Source organism: Engystomops pustulosus, chromosome 5 (genome assembly GCF_040894005.1).
Source record: "Engystomops pustulosus chromosome 5, aEngPut4.maternal, whole genome shotgun sequence".
NCBI classification, from domain to species: Eukaryota; Metazoa; Chordata; class Amphibia; order Anura; family Leptodactylidae; genus Engystomops; species Engystomops pustulosus.
Genome location: NC_092415.1, coordinates 207,726,600 through 207,748,139, shown reverse-complemented (window position 1 = coordinate 207,748,139; position 21,540 = coordinate 207,726,600). Strand labels below are relative to the sequence as shown.

General features: G+C 49.9%; 1 protein-coding gene across 3 annotated transcripts in view; it reads left to right on the top strand.

Annotated features, from left to right (window-relative positions):
* Positions 1–21,540, top strand: part of KCNH2 (potassium voltage-gated channel subfamily H member 2) — a 306,690-nt gene that overhangs the window by 3,851 nt on the left and 281,299 nt on the right. For 2 of the 3 annotated variants that reach the window (XM_072154449.1, XM_072154447.1), the window contains exon 1: positions 15,362–16,912. In XM_072154449.1, the coding sequence (XP_072010550.1) occupies positions 16,837–16,912 (76 nt within the window). In that variant the 5' untranslated portion in view covers positions 15,362–16,836. Of the gene's footprint in view, positions 1–15,361; positions 16,913–21,540 lie in introns of those variants that run through there. The other variant, XM_072154448.1, reaches the window with a different exon arrangement.

Here is a 21,540-nt window from a genome sequence, read left to right as displayed (position 1 = left end):
GCTCTTCTGGTCGAATTATGAGCTGGCAAAGAACGAGCCCGCATGGCGAGACTTTGCTGTGCAAGCAGTGTCTCGCCAAAACACAGTCAAGAAGGTGACCGTTTTGACCCGTAACGAGTCACTTTCTTGCATGGACATCATGACTTGGCTAAGTCGTTATGGTGAGGTTGTACAGGTACCTCAGAAAAACCGCGATGAATTTGGCATTTGGTCTGGAGCCTGGACCTTCATGATGAAGTTGAAGTGTTCAGGCGGCACAGTCGCCCACATTCCCTCTTCAGCCTTTCTTGGGCGAGACAGAATCCTGATTTTCTACCAGGGGCAGCCGAAGGTCTGTCACAGGTGCGGTGACCCCACACACTTTAGCGCCAGCTGCCAAGTGCAGAAGTGTGCGTTGTGTGGTGGGCTAGGTCATCTCGCTGCATCCTGTAAGGACATTAGGTGTAACCTGTGTGGTGAGCTCGGTCACCCTTTCAGCCGTTGTCCTCGCTCCTTTGCCAATGCGGTTGTGACCCCAGTGGAGGAGAGCCATGAGGTTGCTTCTGCTGGGGAAGGTACCAGCAGAGGTGGAGGAGCTAAGGGGCCTGTGAAGAAAAGCAAGAATAAGTCACCTTCTCAGTTGAGGCGGCTTGAGGCCAGACAAAAAGGGAGAGACCTGGGGAAGCCTCAGGTTGCTGGGGTGACCCTGGGTCCTTCCTCAGAGGCTGGTCATGCTACTGAGGCCCTGAGGGATGATGAGTTGGATGAGGAGGTCAGGAGGATGGAGCGCGAGAAAGGTGCCATGTCCTCCACGTCCTCCCATTATGAGAGTATGGATGAGGATAACAGGATTTGGCTAGAAAATAAGCGCAAGCAGAAAAAGAAAAAACGCGGCCTATCTAAGGTACCTAAGGAAGGGAAAACTTCCTCCCCTCTGGTTGAGCTTTCCAACCGGTTCCTCACCCTCGATGAGATCGCCTCCTCGGGAAGAGAGGCTGAGGGTGGGGTTCTGGAGGTGGCGGCGGAGCAGCCTGCAGGGGGCGCCGAGTCTCTATCCTCTGGGGAAGCTGGGTCCTCAGAGTGGGAGACTGACTCAGAGTCAGGAGACAAGGACGAAGGAGAGGGTGGTCCGGGTGGGTCCTTGGGGGCCAGTAATAATATGGACACCACAATCTCATTAAAGAGAAGCTGCCCCAATTCTGAAGGTAAAAGGGAAAAGGGATCATCCTCAGAGGACAGTAGAGGGAAGGGAGGCAGTAAGAAAAAAGCCGTCTAACTCAATCACTCATGATGGCGGCACCCACTCCGTTGACGCTGGCGTCCATTAATGTCGCCAGCATTAAGTCTGATGCGGCTAGATTTGCGGCCTTTGATTTTCTCGGCCGTGTTGAAGCCGACATTTTATTTTTGCAGGAGACCAGGCTGCCAGATTTGGCGGCCGTGTTTAAAGCTAAGAGGGAATGGAGACACGGGCCTTCCTATTGGTCTCTTGCGGCCGAGCCGTATAGCGGAGTGGCGGTCCTTTTTACCGCGCCGGTAGAATGCCGACGAGTTATTGAGTTAGAAATGGGGAGGTGCCTGATCCTGGATGTCCTCATGAAGGGACAAGAACTGCGCCTAATTAACATCTATGGTCCCCAGTCCAAGTGGGACAGGAAGTGTCTCTTTATGAGGATCAAGCCCTACCTTTTTACAAGTCGGCAGGTGGTCTTTGGAGGGGACTTCAATGCTGTCACGAGGTCCCAGGATAGGGGAGGTTCCAGAGACAAGCTGACTTATGATAGCGTCGCTCTTAATAGCATAGCTAGTGAGGCTCGCCTGGTGGATGTCCACATCCGGCACACCCCAGGCCACGCGGGGTTCACCTATTATAGGGGTAGCTGCAGGTCTAGAATAGACAGGTTTTATTTAAAGGAGGAAGCCATTTCTTCAGCAGTGTCCGTTGTTGAGGTGGAGTTCTCCGACCACTGTCTAATTTTGTTTTCTCTGAATGTTACAGAGACCCCCCGGATGGGAAGAGGCTACTGGAAGCTCAATTCGTCTCTCCTGGAAGAAGCAGAGATAAGACAATCCTTTGAGGACTTTCTTCAGAGCCAGGTACCATTGCTGGGCCTTTGTAGCAGTAAGTCAGAGTGGTGGGAGATGCTCAAGAAAAGGGTGGCGAGATTCTTCCGCCAGCTCTCGAGCCTCAGGAGCCTGGACAGGTACCGCCTGTATCAGGGCCTGAGGAGGAAACTCGAGCATCTCGTCTCGACTGGAGGTAGTCGTGAGGACATCTCCAGAGTGAAATCCTTGCTGAAGAGGTGTCAGTACGATAGACACGCATCTTTGGTTTTTGAGAGGGATTACGGGAAATACCGCTCGCCCGACCCTTACAGAAACTGCAAGATGTCAGTGAATGGTAAAGTTGTCACAGGACTGGTTGACAGTACGGGATCCCTGAAAAGGTCCAGATCAGGGATTCTGGAGGTCGTCAGATCCTTCTACTCGCACCTCTTGGGCAGGAAGGATCTAGATCGGGATGTGATGTCGGCTTTCCTGGCTGAAACTGTCCCTGAGCCAGGAGTAGACCCCTCTCTTGATGTTTTGACAGAGATGATCAGGGAAGAGGAAGTCAGCCGGGCGATTGAAGGGCTCGCCCTCAAGAAATCGCCGGGTCCGGATGGCTTAACATCCGAGTTTTATAAGACCTTTAAGGACGCCTTGGTTCCCCTCTTGACTGAGGTATTCAATGAGTGTCTTTCCTCGGGCGCTCTGCCGAAGTCAATGAGGAGGTCTGCCCTGATCATCCTGTCAAAGGGTAAGGACCGATCTCGTATTGAGAACTGGCGTCCCATAGCGCTTCTCAATGCGGACAGAAAGGTTTTGGCAAAGGTGCTGTTTAATCGGCTGGTGCAGTTTGCGCCCCGGCTCCTTTCGGGGACCCAGCACTGCTCTGTTCCAGGCCGCAGTACATTTAGTGCTGTGCTTTGTGTTCGGGAGGCAGTGGAGCAGGGCAGGGCTGGTAACTGGAAGGGGTACTTGCTGTCCTTGGATCAGGCAAAAGCGTTTGATCGGGTTAACCACGAGTACCTCTGGTCTGTCCTTCTGAGGTATGGCCTGCCGGGGGAGTTTGTCAATTGGCTAAAGGTTTTGTACGCAGGGGCAGAGAGTTTCCCGCTTGTGAACGGTTGGATTGGCCGCTCTTTTGAGGTCGGGTCTGGTGTTCGCCAGGGTTGTCCTCTGAGCCCACTTTTATACGTGTTCGCGATTGACCCATTCCTTAGGAGGGTTGATCGTGGGCCGTTGGTGGGAGTCGGGATGGACCAGGCGGCACCGGAAGCCACTCTAAGGGTGGTAGCGTATGCTGATGATGTCACCGTTTTTGTGTCCTCGAGAGGGGAGGCGCAATGGGTGATGTCAGAGGTTGACCGCTACTCAGAGGCTTCTGGGTCCAAGATCAACCGGGATAAGTGTGAGAGTCTCTGGCTGGGAGAGGGGGATCCAGGCTTTGATCTCCCGGACACTCTTCCAGGGCCCCAAGACTCTGCCAAAGTTCTCGGCATCGAATTTGGCCAGGGGGATTACCCCATGCAAAACTGGGACGGCAGGCTTAAGATCGCCGCCCAGAAGGTGGACCAGTGGAAGGGTTGGTCTTTGACCCTCAGGGAAAGGGTGAACTTGATTAAAACTTACCTGCTCCCATTGCTGATATATCTGGGCAGTGTGTGCATGTTGCCAGAACCCCTCTGGACTCGGGTCTACAGTCTGTTCTTCCAGCTGTTATGGGGGAATAGGCTGAACCTAATCAAGAGGGAGGTTACTTACCGCACGAGGAGACAAGGAGGGTTGTGTATGGTCAACCCTGTGGTGTTCCTAGTGAATACCTTTCTTAAGATCAATATCGCAAACCTCTGGAAAGAGAGGGCTCCTCCGTGGGTATACTCCTGCAGGGGATGGTTTCGGCCTTTCTTCCAGGAATGGGAGACAGGAGGGCGAGTGAAGGATCTCCGTACACCACATGGGCATCTTCCGGCTTACGCTACCCCGGTTCTGAAGGTGATTCGCCGGTGGGGTCTGGGAATGTGGGAGATCAGGACCATGTCGAGGAAAATCCTTGACAAAAGGGTTCTGTTGACCCATTTCCAGAAGCCTCTGGCCCTCAGGGATTGCCCAAGTCGGGATCTTGGGGTGGGTTTAGGTCTTTTGAATTCCATCAGGATCCCCTTGAAGTTTTGGGACTTGACTTGGCGCTGCTTCCATGGAAAGCTGTGTGTGAGGGACAATCTGAAGTGTAGGAGCTCTGAGGAAAGGGGTTGTCCCCGGGAGGAGTGCGGTGGTCTGCTGGAGAGCATGGACCACTTCCTGCTTCAGTGCCCCTTTAACACAGAGGTGTACAACCGGGTGGGCGCTTCCATCCATTGGCCCGGGTTGGCCGGTCTCTCCTATGCGGAGTGGGCCTATGGAGCATTCAGAGGCCTGGGTGGCCGGGACCGCTGCACGTTATTCCTAGTTAGTCTAGTGGTCAGGTACCACACGTGGAACGCACGGTGTTTAGTATCGACGCAGCGTAAAATCCTCCCGGTGGTTGAGGTGGTTAGGAACATTCTGGGTGACCTGGTGAAGGTGCGCTCTCTGGAGTATGAGAGGCTGGGCACGGGGAGGGCCTCTCTCCTTTGGAGGGGGTTCTCCTTTAGTGTCCCTTAGTCTGTCATCTCCGCTCCTGGTGTTGGGCTGAAGCTGACACTGTAGATTTTTGTTTTGTATCTGAGGTTATAGTGATGTAGGGGCTTGCAGGCGCCGATCCTGGGCTTTATGTGGTTGGTTTGTTATATGTTGATATGTTTAATGTGTTTGTATTTTGTGTACAGTGTGTATTTATGTAGTTATAGTTAATGTGTATATAGCTTGGTTGGTTTTGGGGTGTTGGTGTTAGGGTGTTAGGTTGGGAGGGGGGTGGACGGGATTCGGACAATATGATCCTGGGCACTGGTCTGGACTATATAGCGCGGACTTTGGACGTTAGACCAGTGTCTGGGTGGGAGGGTGATGGGCGTGGGATTTAGTTAGTTTATATTTAATGTTTTTATTTCCTGTTTGTCTTTTTTTTGCTGTGTATCCTTTAGTTATTTATGGAAAAAAAAAAAAAAAAAAAAAAAAAAAATTTATTATAAAAAATTATATAAAAAAAAAAAAAATTAGGTGGTGGGATTGGGTGAAGGTTTTGTTTTATAATGCTGATTGTGTGGTGTGTGTGTGGCTGGGCCAGGAGATTTTCGTAAGTCTCTTTTAGTTTGTATTATTGTTTTGTTATTATTATTATTGTTTTGTTTTGCCAGAAGTTATGGCTTGATTTATGTTTATTGTTGTAATGTTTTTCATTTTTATATATAAAATAAAAGATTTACAGGATGTAACTCAGGATCAGTACAGGATAAGTAATGTCATGTATGTACACAGTGACTGCACCAGCAGCAGAATAGTGAGTGCAGCTCTGGACTATAATACAGGATGTAACAGGAAAATTTTAATTACATGTTTTTGTGCTCATAGCCTAAATTTGTCTGTATCCCAGTCAGTTGCTTAGTCTCATGATTGTAGATGATGGCTTGTAGAATAATGGTCTTTTCCATGATTTGGGCTCCTGCTGGGCCAGGATTAGGTGGTTCTTGTAAATATCCTGAATTTGACTAATCCAGGTGTTAATCCCCTCATTAGATGTGTCTAATGTGTCCTGCACCTGATGCCACTGTCCTCCAGCGTTTCATGCCACATTATTCAGTTGTTTCTTCCTCTTCTCATGTCTCTTATTTCCTTATCTTTTCCCTTGTACATCTTTTATATCTCTCTATATTCATTCCTTCACCTTGCACGTGTCCTTTCAGCACTTCTTCTTGTACACTGCTCAAAAAAATAATGGGGACACTCAAATAACACATCTTCCATCTGAATGAAACATTCTCATTGAATACTTTGTTCTGTATAAAGTTGAATGTGCTGACAACAAAATCACAAAAAAAAAAATCATCAATGGAAATCAAATTTAGTAACCAATGGAGGCCTTGATCTGGAGTCCCCCACAAAATTAAAGTTGAAAATCACACTACAGGCTGATCCATCTTTGTTGTTATGTACCTAAAACAAGTCAAAATTTGGCTCAGTATTGTGTGCGGTCTCCACGTGACTGTATGACTTCCCTACAACACCTCGGCATGCTCCTGATGAGGCTCAGTATTGTGTGTGTGGCCTCCACGTGCCTGTATGACCTCTGTACAACACCTCGGCATGCTCCTGATGAGGTTCAGTATCGTGTGTGGCCTCCACGTGCCTGTATGACCTCCCTACAACACCTCGGCATGCTCCTGATGAGGTTCAGTATTGTGTGTGGCCTCCACGTGACTGTATGACTTCCCTACAGCACCTCGGCATGCTCCTGATGAGGCTCAGTATCGTGTGTGGCCTCCACATGCCTGTATGACCTCCCTACAACACCTCGGCATGCTCCTGATGAGGCTCAGTAGTGTGTGTGGCCTCCATGTGCCTGTATGACCTCCCTACAACACCTCAGCATGCTCCTGATGAGGCACAGTAGTGTGTGTGGCCTCCATGTGCCTGTATGACCTCCCTACAACACCTGGGTATGCTCCTGATGAGGTTCAGTATTGTGTGTGGCCTCCACGTGACTGTATGACTTCCCTACAACACCTCGGCATGCTCCTGATGAGGTTCAGTATTGTGTGTGGCCTCCATGTGCCTGTATGACTTCCCTACAACACCTGGGCATGCTCCTGATGAGGTTCAGTAGTGTGTGTGGCCTCCATGTGACTGTAAGACCTCCCTACAACACCTGGGTATGCTCCTGATGAGGCTCAGTAGTGTGTGGCCTCCAAGTGACTGTATGACCTCCCTACAACACCTGGGTATGCTCCTGATGAGGTTCAGTATCGTGTGTGGCCTCCATGTGCCTGTATGACCTCCCTACAACACCTGGGCATGCTCCTGATGAGGCTCAGTAATGTGTGTGGCCTCCATGTGCCTGTATGACCTCCCTACAACACCTGGGTATGCTCCTGATGAGGTTCAGTAGTGTGTGTGGCCTCCACGTGACTGTATGACCTCCCTACAACACCTGGGTATGCTCCTGATGAGGTTCAGTATAGTGTGTGGCCTCCATGTGCCTGTATGACTTCCCTACAATACCTCGGCATTCTCCTGATGAGGTTCAGTATAGTGTGTGGCCTCCATGTGACTGTATGACCTCCCTACAACACCTCGGCATTCTCCTGATGAGGTTCAGTAGTGTGTTTTGCCTCCACGTGCCTGTATGACCTCCCTACAACACCTGGGTATGCTCCTGATGAGGCTCAGTAGTGTGTGTGGCCTCCATGTTCCTGTATGACTTCCCGACAACACCTCGGCATACTCCTGATGAGGCTCAGTAGTGTGTGTGGCCTCCATGTGCCTGTATGACTTCCCTACAACGCCTCGGCATGCTCCTAATGAGGCTCAGTATTGTATGTGGCCTCCATGTGCCTTTATAACTTCCCTACAACACCTCAGCATGCTCCTGATGAGGCTCAGTATCATGTGTGGCCTCCATGTGCCTGTATGACCTCCTAACAATGCCTGGGTATGCTCCTGATCAGGCTCAGTATTGTGTGTGGTCCCCACGTGCCTGTATGACTTTTCTACAAGACCTCTGCATTCTCCTGAAGTGGTTCAGTATCATTTGTGGCCTCCACGTGCCTCTATACACTCCCTAAAACGCCTCGGCATGCTCCTGATAAGGCTCAGTATTGTGTGGCCTCCATGTGCCTGTATGACCTCCCTACAACGCCTCAGCATGCTCCTGATCAGGCTCAGTATTGTGTGTGGCCTCCATGTGCCTGTATGACCTCCCTACAACGCCTCAGCATGCTCCTGATCAGGCTCAGTATTGTGTGTGGCCTCCACGTGACTGTATGACCTCCCTACAATGCCTCAGCATGCTCCTGATAAGGCTCAGTATTGTGTGTGGCCTCCATGTTCCTGTATGACCTCCCTACAAAGCCTCGGCATGCTCCTGATGAGGTTCAGTATTGTGTGTGGCCTCCACGTGCCTGTATGACCTCCCTACAACGCCTCGGCATGCTCCTGATAAGGCTCAGTATTGTGTGGCCTCCATGTGCCTGTATGACCTCCCTACAACGCCTCAGCATTCTCCTGATGAGGCTCAGTAGTGTGTGTGGCCTTCACGTGCCTGTATGACCTCCCTACAACGCCTCAGCATGCTCCTGATGAGGTTCAGTATTGTGTGTGGCCTCCATGTGCCTGTATGACCTCCCTACAACGCCTCAGCATGCTCCTGATGAGGTTCAGTATTGTGTGTGGCCTCCATGTGCCTGTATGACCTCCCTACAACGCCTCGGCATGCTCCTGATAAGGCTCCGTATTGTGTGGCCTCCACGTGCCTGTATGACTTCCCTACAACACCTCGGCATGCTCCTGATAAGGCTCAGTATTGTGTGTGACCTCCACGTGCCTGTATGACTTCCCTACAACACCTCGACATGCTCCTGATGAGGTTCAGTATTGTGTGTGGCCCCCGCATGCTTATATTCACCTCTACTTTTCTGAGTGTGTCTTGCTACTCGACAGTGAAATTGATTGACACTCGGTGTAGCTTTCTAAAGGGACAGTCTGATTTCACAGAAGTTTTATTTACTTGAAGTGCTACCTTTATTTTTTGAGCAGTGAACATTATTCCTCATCCATTCCTTTCACCTCCTCTAATCCATCCCCTCAGGCCTCACTCTTCCTTCATCTCTCCTTTCTCCTGTCATCCCCTCTTTTTCTTCTTCCTCTTGTCACCTCCTCTTCTTCTCCTTCTCTTCCTCCTTTCTCCCCTCTTATTCTTCTTCTCCCTCCTGTCAACCCCTTTTCCTCTAATTCTCTTCTTCCTGTCTCTCCCTCTTCTTCTTCCTCCTGTTACCCCCTCTTCTTCCTTTTCCTCCTGTCAACCCCTCTTCTTCTCCTTCTCTTCCTCCTGTCACCCCCATTTCTTCTTTTTCCTCCTGTCACCCCATCTTCTACTCCTTTTCAGATCCTGTCACCCCCTCTTGTTTCCTCCTGTCACCCCCTCTTCTTCTTCCTCTTGTTTCCTCCTGTCACCCCCTCTTCTTCTTCCTATTGTTTCCTCCTGTCACCCCCTCTTCTTCCTCCTGTTTCCTCCTGTCACCCCCTCTTCTTCCTCCTCTTGTTTCCTCCTGTCACCCCCTCTTCTTCTTCCTCTTGTTTCCTCCTGTCACCCCCTCTTCTTCTTCCTATTGTTTCCTCCTGTCACCCCCACTTCTTCTTCCTCTTGTTTCCTCCTGTCACCCCCTCTTCTTCTTCCTCTTGTTTCCTCCTGTCACCCCCTCTTCTTCTTCCTATTGTTTCCTCCTGTCACCCCCTCTTCTTCCTCTTCTTGTTTCCTCCTGTCACCACCTCTTCTTCTTCGTCTTGTTTCCTCCTGTCACCCCCTCTTCTTCCTCCTCTTGTTTCCTCCTGTCACCCCCTCTTCTTCTTCCTCTTGTTTCCTCCTGTCACCCCCTCTTCTTCCTCCTCTTGTTTCCTCCTGTCACCCCCTCTTCTTCCTCCTCTTGTTTCCTCCTGTCAACCCCTCTTCTTCCTCCTCTTGTTTCCTCCTGTCACCCCCTCTTCTTCCTCCTCTTGTTTCCTCCTGTCACCCCCCTCTTCTTCCTCCTCTTGTTTCCTCCTGTCACCCCCTCTTCTTCCTCCTCTTGTTCCTCCTGTCACCCCCTCTTCTTCTTCCTCTTGTTTCCTTCTGTCACCCCCTCTTCTTCCTCTTGTTTCCTCCTGTTACCCCCCTCTTCTTCTTCCTCTTGTTTCCTCCTGTCACCCCCTCTTCTTCTTCCTCCTCTTGTTTCTTCCTGTCACCCCCTCTTCTTCTTCCTCTTGTTTCCTCCTGTCACCCCCTCTTCTTCTTCCTCTTGTTTCGCCCTGCCACCCCCTCTTCTTCTTCCTCTTGTTTCCTTCTGTCACCCCCTCTTCTTCCTCTTGTTTCCTCCTGTCACCCCCTCTTCTTCTTCCTCTTGTTTCCTCCTGTCACCCCCTCTTCTTCTTCCTCCTCTTGTTTCTTCCTGTCACCCCCTCTTCTTCTTCCTCTTGTTTCCTCCTGTCACCCCCTCTTCTTCTTCCTCCTCTTGTTTCCTCCTGTCACCCCCTCTTCTTCTTCCTCTTGTTTCCTCCTGTCACCCCCTCTTCTTCTTCCTCTTGTTTCCTCCTGTCATCCCCTCTTCCGCTTCTTGTTTCCTCCTGTCACCCTCTCTTCTTCTTCCTCTTGTTTCCTCCTGTCACCCCCTCTTCTTCTTCCTCTTGTTTCCTCCTGTCACCCCCTCTTCTTCCTCCTCTTGTTTCCTCCTGTCACCCCCTCTTCTTCTTCCTCTTGTTTCCTCCTGTCACCCCCTCTTCTTCTTCCTTTTGTTTCGTCCTGCCACCCCCTCTTCTTCTTCCTCTTGTTTCCTCCTGTCACCCCCTCTTCTTCTTCCTCTTGTTTCCTCCTGTCACCCCCTCTTCTTCCTCCTCTTGTTTCCTCCTGTCGTTTTCTTCTTCCCCCTCTTGTTTCCACTTGTCACCCCCTCTTCTTCCTCCTCTTGTTTCCTCCTGTCACCCCCTCTTCTTCCTCCTCTTGTTTCCTCCTGTCACCCCCTCTTCTTCTTCCTCTTGTTTCCTCCTGTCACCCCCTCTTCTTGTTCCTCTTGTTTCCTCCTGTCACCCCCTCTTCTTCCTCCTCTTGTTTCCTCCTGTCACCCCCTCTTCTTGTTCCTCTTGTTTCCTCCTGTCACCCCCTCTTCTTTTTCCTCTTGTTTCCTCCTGTCACCCCCTCTTCTTCCTCCTCTTGTTTCCTCCTGTCACCCCCTCTTCTTCTTCCTCTTGTTTCCTCCTGTCACCCTCTCTTCTTCTTCCTCTTGTTTCCTCCTGTCACCCCCTCTTCTTCTTCCTCTCTTTTCGTCCTGTCACCCCCCTCTTCTTCCTCCTCTTGTTTCCTCCTGTCACCCCCTCTTCTTCCTCCTCTTGTTTCCTTCTGTCACCCCCTCTTCTTCTTCCTCTTGTTTCCTCCTGTCACCCCCTCTTCTTCCTCTTGTTTCCTCCTGTCACCCACTCTTCTTCTTCCTCTTTCCTCCTGTCACCCCCTCTTCTTCTTCTTGTTTCCTCCTGTCACCCCCTCCTCTTCTTCTTCTTCTTGTTTCCTCCTGTCACCCCCTCTTCTTCTTCCTCTTGTTTCCTCCTGTCACCCCCTCTTCTTCTTCCTCTTTCCTCCTGTCACCCCCTCTTCTTCCTCTTGTTTCCTCCTGTCACCCCCTCTTCTTCCTCTTGTTTCCTCCTGTCACCCCTCCTCTTGTTTCCTCCATTCACTCCCTCTTCTTCTTCCTCCTATCACCCCTCTTCTTCCTCCTCTTGTCACCCCCTCTTCTTCTTCCTCTTGTCACCCCCTCTTCTTCTTCCTCTTGTTTCCTCCTGTCATCCCCTCTTCCTCTTCTTGTTTCCTCCTGTCACCCCCTCTTCTTCTTCCTCTTGTTTCGTCCTTCCACCCCCTCTTCTTCTTCCTCTTTTTTCCTCCTGTCACCCCCTCTTCTTCTTCCTCTTTCCTCCTGTCACCCCCTCTTCTTCTTCCTCTTGTTTTCTCCTGTCACCCCCTCTTCTTCTTCCTCTTGTTTCCTCCTGTCACCCCCTCTTCTTCTTCCTCTTGTTTACTCCTGTCACCCCCTCTTCTTCTTCCTCTTGTTTCCTCCTGTCACCCCCTCTTCTTCTTCCTCTTGTTTACTCCTGTCACCCCTCCTCTTGTTTCCTCCATTCACTCCCTCTTCTTCTTCCTCCTATCACCCCTCTTCTTCCTCCTCTTGTCACCCCCTCTTCTTCTTCCTCTTGTCACCCCCTCTTCTTCTTCCTCTTGTTTCCTCCTGTCATCCCCTCTTCCTCTTCTTGTTTCCTCCTGTCACCCCCTCTTCTTCTTCCTCTTGTTTCGTCCTTCCACCCCCTCTTCTTCTTCCTCTTTTTTCCTCCTGTCACCCCCTCTTCTTCTTCCTCTTTCCTCCTGTCACCCCCTCTTCTTCTTCCTCTTGTTTTCTCCTGTCACCCCCTCTTCTTCTTCCTCTTGTTTCCTCCTGTCACCCCCTCTTCTTCCTCTTGTTTCCTCCTGTCACCCCCTCTTCTTCCTCTTGTTTCCTCCTGTCACCCACTCTTCTTCTTCCTCCTCTTGTTTCCTCCTGTCACCCCCTCTTCTTCTTCCTCTTGTTTCCTCCTGTCACCCACTCTTCTTCTTCCTCTTGTCACCCCCTCTTCTTCTTCCTCTTGTCACCCCCTCTTCTTCTTCCTCTTGTCACCCCCTCTTCTTCTTCCTCTTGTCACCCCCTCTTCTTCTTCCTCTTGTCACCCCCTCTTCTTCTTCCTCTTGTCACCCCCCTCTTCTTCTTCCTCTTGTTTCCTCCTGTCACCCCCTCTTCTTCTTCTTGTTTCCTCATGTCACCCCCTCTTCTTCTTCCTCTTGTTTCCTCCTGTCACCCCCTCTTTTTCTTCCTCTTGTTTCCTCCTGTCACCCCCTCTTCTTCTTCCTCTTGTTTCCTCCTGTCACCCCCTCTTCTTCTTCCTCTTGTTTCCTCCTGTCACCCACTCTTCTTCCTCCTCTTGTTTCCTCCTGTCACCCCTCTTCTTCTTCCTCTTTCCTCCTGTCACCCCCTCTTCTTCCTCTTGTTTCCTCCTGTCACCCCCTCTTCTTCCTCTTGTTTCCTCATGTCACCCCCTCTTCTTCCTCTTGTTTCCTCCTGTCACCCCCTCTTCTTGTTCCTCTTGTTTCCTCCTGTCACCCCCTCTTCTTTTTCCTCTTGTTTCCTCCTGTCACCCCCTCTTCTTCCTCCTCTTGTTTCCTCCTGTCACCCCCTCTTCTTCCTCCTCTTGTTTCCTCCTGTCACCCCCTCTTCTTCTTCCTCTTGTTTCCTCCTGTCACCCTCTCTTCTTCTTCCTCTTGTTTCCTCCTGTCACCCCCTCTTCTTCTTCCTCTCTTTTCGTCCTGTCACCCCCCTCTTCTTCCTCCTCTTGTTTCCTCCTGTCACCCCCTCTTCTTCCTCCTCTTGTTTCCTCCTGTCACCCCCTCTTCTTCCTCCTCTTGTTTCCTCCTGTCACCCCCTCTTCTTCTTCCTCTTGTTTCCTCCTGTCACCCTCTCTTCTTCTTCCTCTTGTTTCCTCCTGTCACCCCCTCTTCTTCTTCCTCTCTTTTCGTCCTGTCACCCCCCTCTTCTTCCTCCTCTTGTTTCCTCCTGTCACCCCCTCTTCTTCCTCCTCTTGTTTCCTTCTGTCACCCCCTCTTCTTCTTCCTCTTGTTTCCTCCTGTCACCCCCTCTTCTTCCTCTTGTTTCCTCCTGTCACCCACTCTTCTTCTTCCTCTTTCCTCCTGTCACCCCCTCTTCTTCTTCTTGTTTCCTCCTGTCACCCCCTCCTCTTCTTCTTCTTCTTGTTTCCTCCTGTCACCCCCTCTTCTTCTTCCTCTTGTTTCCTCCTGTCACCCCCTCTTCTTCTTCCTCTTTCCTCCTGTCACCCCCTCTTCTTCCTCTTGTTTCCTCCTGTCACCCCTCCTCTTGTTTCCTCCATTCACTCCCTCTTCTTCTTCCTCCTATCACCCCTCTTCTTCCTCCTCTTGTCACCCCCTCTTCTTCTTCCTCTTGTCACCCCCTCTTCTTCTTCCTCTTGTTTCCTCCTGTCATCCCCTCTTCCTCTTCTTGTTTCCTCCTGTCACCCCCTCTTCTTCTTCCTCTTGTTTCGTCCTTCCACCCCCTCTTCTTCTTCCTCTTTTTTCCTCCTGTCACCCCCTCTTCTTCTTCCTCTTTCCTCCTGTCACCCCCTCTTCTTCTTCCTCTTGTTTTCTCCTGTCACCCCCTCTTCTTCTTCCTCTTGTTTCCTCCTGTCACCCCCTCTTCTTCTTCCTCTTGTTTACTCCTGTCACCCCTCCTCTTGTTTCCTCCATTCACTCCCTCTTCTTCTTCCTCCTATCACCCCTCTTCTTCCTCCTCTTGTCACCCCCTCTTCTTCTTCCTCTTGTCACCCCCTCTTCTTCTTCCTCTTGTTTCCTCCTGTCATCCCCTCTTCCTCTTCTTGTTGCCTCCTGTCACCCCCTCTTCTTCTTCCTCTTGTTTCGTCCTTCCACCCCCTCTTCTTCTTCCTCTTTTTTCCTCCTGTCACCCCCTCTTCTTCTTCCTCTTTCCTCCTGTCACCCCCTCTTCTTCTTCCTCTTGTTTTCTCCTGTCACCCCCTCTTCTTCTTCCTCTTGTTTCCTCCTGTCACCCCCTCTTCTTCTTCCTCTTGTTTACTCCTGTCACCCCCTCTTCTTCTTCCTCTTGTTTCCTCCTGTCACCCCCTCTTCTTCCTCTTGTTTCCTCCTGTCACCCCCTCTTCTTCCTCTTGTTTCCTCCTGTCACCCCCTCTTCTTCCTCTTGTTTCCTCCTGTCACCCACTCTTCTTCTTCCTCCTCTTGTTTCCTCCTGTCACCCCCTCTTCTTCTTCCTCTTGTTTCCTCCTGTCACCCACTCTTCTTCTTCCTCTTGTCACCCCCTCTTCTTCTTCCTCTTGTCACCCCCTCTTCTTCTTCCTCTTGTCACCCCCTCTTCTTCTTCCTCTTGTTTCCTCCTGTCACCCCCTCTTTTTCTTCCTCTTGTTTCCTCCTGTCACCCCCTCTTCTTCTTCCTCTTGTTTCCTCCTGTCACCCCCTCTTCTTCTTCCTCTTGTTTCCTCCTGTCACCCACTCTTCTTCCTCCTCTTGTTTCCTCCTGTCACCCACTCTTCTTCCTCCTCTTGTTTCCTCCTGTCACCCCTCTTCTTCTTCCTCTTTCCTCCTGTCACCCCCTCTTCTTCCTCTTGTTTCCTCCTGTCACCCCTCCTCTTGTTTCCTCCATTCACTCCCTCTTCTTCTTCCTCCTATCACCCCCTCTTCTTCTTCCTCTTGTCACCCCCTCTTCTTCTTCCTCTTGTCACCCCCTCTTCTTCTTCCTCTTGTTTCCTCCTGTCATCCCCTCTTCTTCTTGTTTCCTCCTGTCACCCCCTCTTCTTCTTCCTCTTGTTTCCTCCTGTCATCCCCTCTTCTTCTTCTTGTTTCCTCCTGTCACCCCCTCTTCTTCTTCCTCTTGTTTCCTCCTGTCACCCCCTCTTCTTCCTCTTGTTTCCTCCTGTCATCCCCTCTTCTTCTTCTTGTTTCCTCCTGTCACCACTTCTTCTTCCTCTCGTTGCTCCTTTCCTACTTTTTGCACATTTAACCCTTCTTGCCAGTGACATTAACCCTCTCCCTGCCGCCTCCCCACCTGCATGTGATGGAGGCGTCCCCTGGTTGAGGCATCGGTGGCTCCTCCTCATCTTCTCCTCCCCCTATATGTGTGGTGGGCTGCACACAGACCTGTCTCCTGTCCCCCCCACCTCTCTCCATAACCCAGGAGCCTGCAGCCTGTGATGCTTCCCAGCTGGGAATCCCTTCTGTCTGACAGCGGAGGGGGAGGAAGGGCGAGGAGGAGGAGGAGCAGCGGCATCAACAAGCAATAACAGGCACAACACCATCCGTCTCCTTGAGCATCCCCTTCTGCCTTCTCTCCTAATAAGGGGATGCCTTCTGGAGGAGACGGCCCAGGCTGCCTGCCAGCCAGCAGCTAGAGCACGCGTCCAGCACCCTGCCCGTCACAGCCCCGGGGGCGCCCCAGCAGGTGACCAGCACCCCGGATAGACCTGTCACCCGGATCTGGGCTCTGACCTCCCTCCTGTGCACGCTCACCACCGCTTCCCGCCTTCCTCAACAAAGGATCATGGGATAATAGCGCCGCCAGCACCCAAGGAACTGGGAGATCTCCATCAGCGCCACTATTGGGATTGCGTGCAGAAACGCACCAGCTTTATCCAGAAACGTTTGTGCCCAGAGACTGGCCTGCTGGACGTAACAAGTGTGCCAGGCTTAGATTGGGTACCACACACCTCTTCTTAGATACCTGTGTAAGGGATACATGGTGGAAGTTTTCCGGGATGTCCAAAGCCCCTCACCCTGCGGTCAGTAGTCGTGTCAGACTTGGTGATACAAGTTCTTTTCATGGTGGTTCCTTTGTTCTTGCCCATTAGTTAGTGTCATCCTGCAGGTTATAGGGCTGGCACCCTGCACTCCTAGGCACGTGTAACCTATGCCCTGTGCCACTGGATATGAGACACTGAATGCCCTGTATGCTGCCCATGCTGAATGTCTTGCTTTGCTGTGCCAGGAGGAGGGTGAGTGTCTTGCTCATGTATGTCTTGTTGGCTAATAATAGGCCCATTGACTAATTGTTCACCTCCACCCTTTGTGCACTGGCATGACAGATCCTGTGGTCATTGTGCTGCCCGTCCTGACTTCTGTTGGATGAAGCTTGAAAGAGTTAACTTTGCCCCGGTCACATGTGTGGATGAGCCCCAGTGGTTGGCATAGAGAACCAGCAGCTGATTTGAATGCAGGTGCTGGGAGTGTAGCAGGTGTATGGGTATAGGCTGGCAGTACACGATTCCCTCCTGACGCTGCCCATCTATTGCCCTACTGCTGGTAAAAGGTTAGCAGATCCCAATGAACCGCAAGAAGACCACCGGCGTCGGGTAGCTGTATGGGCTGAGATTAGCAGTCTTCCAATCTGTACCCGGAGCTTTGGACACTCGGATCTGAAGGCTTTGGCCCCTGGTACCGTGGACCTCTCCATTTCTCTATGTCTGCTCTTCTGGATCTACTTTCTTTGAATCGGACTTGGACGTCATACGTGTTGTTTATTGTGTCCTAGGGGTGGCACGTACCACCACCCTTCATATGACCAGTGAGGAGGATACAAGGCAGGAGCTACCCATGGGATAAGGATGCCTGTCCGAAGAGGTCACGTCGCCCCTCAGAACACCTTCCTGGACACCATTATTAGGAAATTCGAAGGACAAAGTAAGACATGATTTCCTATCGCTTCTAACTGCAATAACTTGTTGTTGGGCACAGGGACCTGTTTAACATAATACTTAACTGATACTACCCACCTGTGGGCACAGGGTCCTGGTATAACATGATAATACCCACCTGTGGGCACAGGGTCCTGGTATAACATGATAATACCCACCTGTGGGCACAGGGTCCTGGAATAACATGATAATACCCACCTGTGGGCACAGGGTCCTGGTATAACATGATAATACCCACCTGTGGGCACAGGGTCCTGGTATAACATGATAATACCCACCTGTGGGCACAGGGTCCTGGAATAACATGATAATACCCACCTGTGGGCACAGGGTCCTGGAATAACATGATAATACCCACCTGTGGGCACAGGGTCCTGGTATAACATGATGATACGCACCTGTGGGCACAGGGTCCTGGTATAACATGATGATACCCACCTGTGGGCACAGGGTCCTGGTATAACATAATAATACCCACCTGTGGGCACAGGGTCCTGGTATAACATGATCATACCCACCTGTGGGCACAGGGTCCTGGTATAACATGATGATACCCACCTGTGGGCACAGGGTCCTGGTATAACATGATAATACCCACCTGTGGGCACAGGGTCCTGGTATAACATAATAATACACACCTGTGGGCACAGGGTCCTGGTATAACATGATAATACCCACCTGTGGGCACAGGGTCCTGGTATAACATGATGATACCCACCTGTGGGCACAGGGTCCTGGTATAACATGATAATACCCACCTGTGGGCACAGGGTCCTGGGATAACATAATAATACCCACATGTGGGCACAGGGTCCTGGTATAACATGATAATACCCACCTGTGGGCACAGGGTCCTGGTATAACATGATAATACCCACCTGTGGGCACAGGGTCCTGGTATAACATGATGATACCCACCTGTGGGCACAGGGTCCTGGTATAACATGATAATACCCACATGTGGGCAAAGGGTTCTGGTATAACATGATGATACCCACCTGTGGGCACAGGGTCCTGGTATAACATGATAATACCCACCTGTGGGCACAGGGTCCTGGTATAACATGATAATACCCACATGTGGGCACAGGGTCCTGGTATAACATGATGATACCCACCTGTAGGCACAGGGTCCTGGTATAACATGATAATACCCACCTGTGGGCACAGGGTCCTGGTATAACATGATAATACCCACCTGTGGGCACAGGGTCCTGGTATAACATGATACTACCCACCTGTGGGCACAGGGTCCTGGTATAACATAATACCCAGCTGTGGGCACAGGGTCCTGGTATAACATGATAATACCCACATGTGGGCACAGGGTCCTGGTATAACATGATAATAGCCACCTGTGGGCACAGGGTCCTGGTATAACATGATAATACCCACATGTGGGCACAGGGTCCTGGTATAACATGATAATACCCAACTGTGGGCACAGGTTCCTGGTATAACATAATACCCAGCTGTGGACACTGGTCCTGTAATAACTGTGGGTCCTGACATCATGTTACAATGACTAACAATGGGCACAGGGTCCTGATATGACTGTGGAGCACATAAATAATTGCTATTGGGCACAGAAGTTCTGATATCAGTACCAGAGGTGGGAACAGTGGTCCTAAGGTGGCATATCGAAACGGGCACCAGAGTCCTAACATCACATAGTAGTAAGTAGTGGGTGCAGGTGGTCCTGATATGTTACCTGGCAATGGTATTCACAAGGGACCTGACACATCAGTTGTGGGCACTGAGGTCCCTATTGGGACTTATCAGTAGCCAGAAGTGGGCACCGGTGTCCTGTACCCCCCATGTGCCAGCCGCCATGTGACTCATGTTCCATTCTTGTGGTTTCTTGTCTGCGTCACTGTTGCCCCTTCTACTTGCATGTTTCTACTTCGCGTCCCTGTCCCCTTCCACCATCTACGTTCTAGATCCTCCTCCCATCTCCGCTCCTGACAGGGTATCACATGCCAGTCAGTATGGCCAAGACTCCCACCAAAGGCTGTCACCCAACTCTGCCAGGTGCCCGAACAGGACATATTAACCATTACTGTGTGACAGGACGACTCAAGGACTTGTACAGTTACCTGTGATGTTACATAGGACTGCAGGACACATCTACTACATGATCTGTACATAGGACTGGTGTTACATAGGACTGCAGGACACATCTACTACATGACCTGTACTCAGAGATATCACTGTGTTATCTGTGGTGTTACATAGGACTGCAGGACACATCTACTACATGATCTGTACTCAGAGATATCACTGTGTTATCTGTGGTGTTACATAGGACTGCAGGTGACATCTACTACATGATCTGTACTCAGAGATATCACTGTGTTATCTGTGGTGTTACATAGGACTGCAGGACACATCTACTACATGATCTGTACTCAGAGATATCACTGTGTTATCTGTGGTGTTACATAGGACTGCAGGACACATCTACTACATGATCTGTACTCAGAGATATCACTGTGTTATCTGTGCTGTTACATAGGACTGCAGGACACATCTACTACATGATCTGTACTCAGAGATATCACTGTGTTATCTGTGGTGTTACATAGGACTGCAAGATACATCTACTACATGATCTGTACTCAGAGATATCACTGTGTTATCTGTGGTGTTACATAGGACTGCAGGACACATCTACTACATGATCTGTACTCAGAGATATCACTGTGTTATCTGTGCTGTTACATAGGACTGCAGGTGACATCTACTACATGATCTGTACTCAGAGATATCACTGTGTTATCTGTGGTGTTACATAGGACTGCAGGTAACATCTACTACATGATCTGTACTCAGAGATATCACTGTGTTATCTGTGCTGTTACATAGGACTGCAGGACACATCTACTACATGATCTGTACTCAGAGATGTCACTGTGTTATCTGTGGTGTTACATAGGACTGCAGGACACATCTACTACATGATCTGTACTCAGAGATATCACTGTGTTATCTGTGCTGTTACATAGGACTGCAGGACACATCTACTACATGATCTGTACTCAGAGATATCACTGTGTTATCTGTGGTGTTACATAGGACTGCAGGACACATCTACTACATGATCTGTACTCAGAGATATCACTGTGTTATCTGTGCTGTTACATAGGACTGCAGGACACATCTACTACATGATCTGTACTCAGAGATATCACTGTGTTATCTGTGGTGTTACATAGGACTGCAGGACACATCTACTACATGATCTGTACTCAGAGATATCACTGTGTTATCTGTGGTGTTACATAGGACTGCAGGACACATCTACTACATGATCTGTACTCAGAGATATCACTGTGTTATCTGTGGTGTTACATAGGACTGCAGGACACATCTACTACATGATCTGTACTCAGAGATATCACTTTGTTATCTGTGGTGTTACATAGGACTGCAGGACACATCTACTACATGATCTGTACTCAGAGATATCACTGTGTTATCTGTGCTGTTACATAGGACTGCAGGACACATCTACTACATGATCTGTACTCAGAGATATCACTGTGTTATCTGTGCTGTTACATAGGACTGCAGGTCACATCTACTACATGATCTGTACTCAGAGATATCACTGTGTTATCTGTGGTGTTACATAGGACTGCAGGACACATCTACTACATGATCTGTACTCAGAGATATCACTGTGTTATCTGTGGTGTTACATGGGACTGCAGGTCACATCTACTACATGATCTGTACTCCGAGATATCACTGTGTTATCTGTAGTGTTACATAGGACTGCAGGACACATCTACTACATGATCTGTACTCAGAGATATCACTGTGTTATCTGTGGTGTTACATAGGACTGCAGGACACATCTACTACATGATCTGTACTCAGAGATATCACTGTGTTATCTGTGCTGTTACATAGGACTGCAGGACACATCTACTACATGATCTGTACTCAGAGATATCACTGTGTTATCTGTGGTGTTACATGGGACTGCAGGACACATCTACTACATGATCTGTACTCAGAGATATCACTGTGTTATTTGTGGTGTTACATGGGACTGCAGGACACATCTACTACATGATCTGTACTCAGAGAGATATCACTGTGTTATCTGTGCTGTTACATAGGACTGCAGGTCACATCTACTACATGATCTGTACTCAGAGATATCACTGTGTTATCTGTGGTGTTACATAGGACTGCAGGACACATCTACTACATGATCTGTACTCAGAGATATCACTGTGTTATCTGTGCTGTTACATAGGACTGCAGGACACATCTACTACATGATCTATACTCAGAGATATCACTGTGTTATCTGTGGTGTTACATAGGACTGCAGGACACATCTACTACATGACCGGTACTCAAAGATATCACTGTGTTATCTGTGGTGTTACATAGGACTGCAGGACACATCTACTACATGATCTGTACTCAGAGATATCACTGTGTTATCTGTGGTGTTACATAGGACTGCAGGACACATCTACTACATGATCTGTACTCAGAGATATCACTGTGTTATCTGTGGTGTTACATAGGACTGCAGGACACATCTACTACATGATCTGTACTCAGAGATATCACTGTGTTATCTGTGCTGTTACA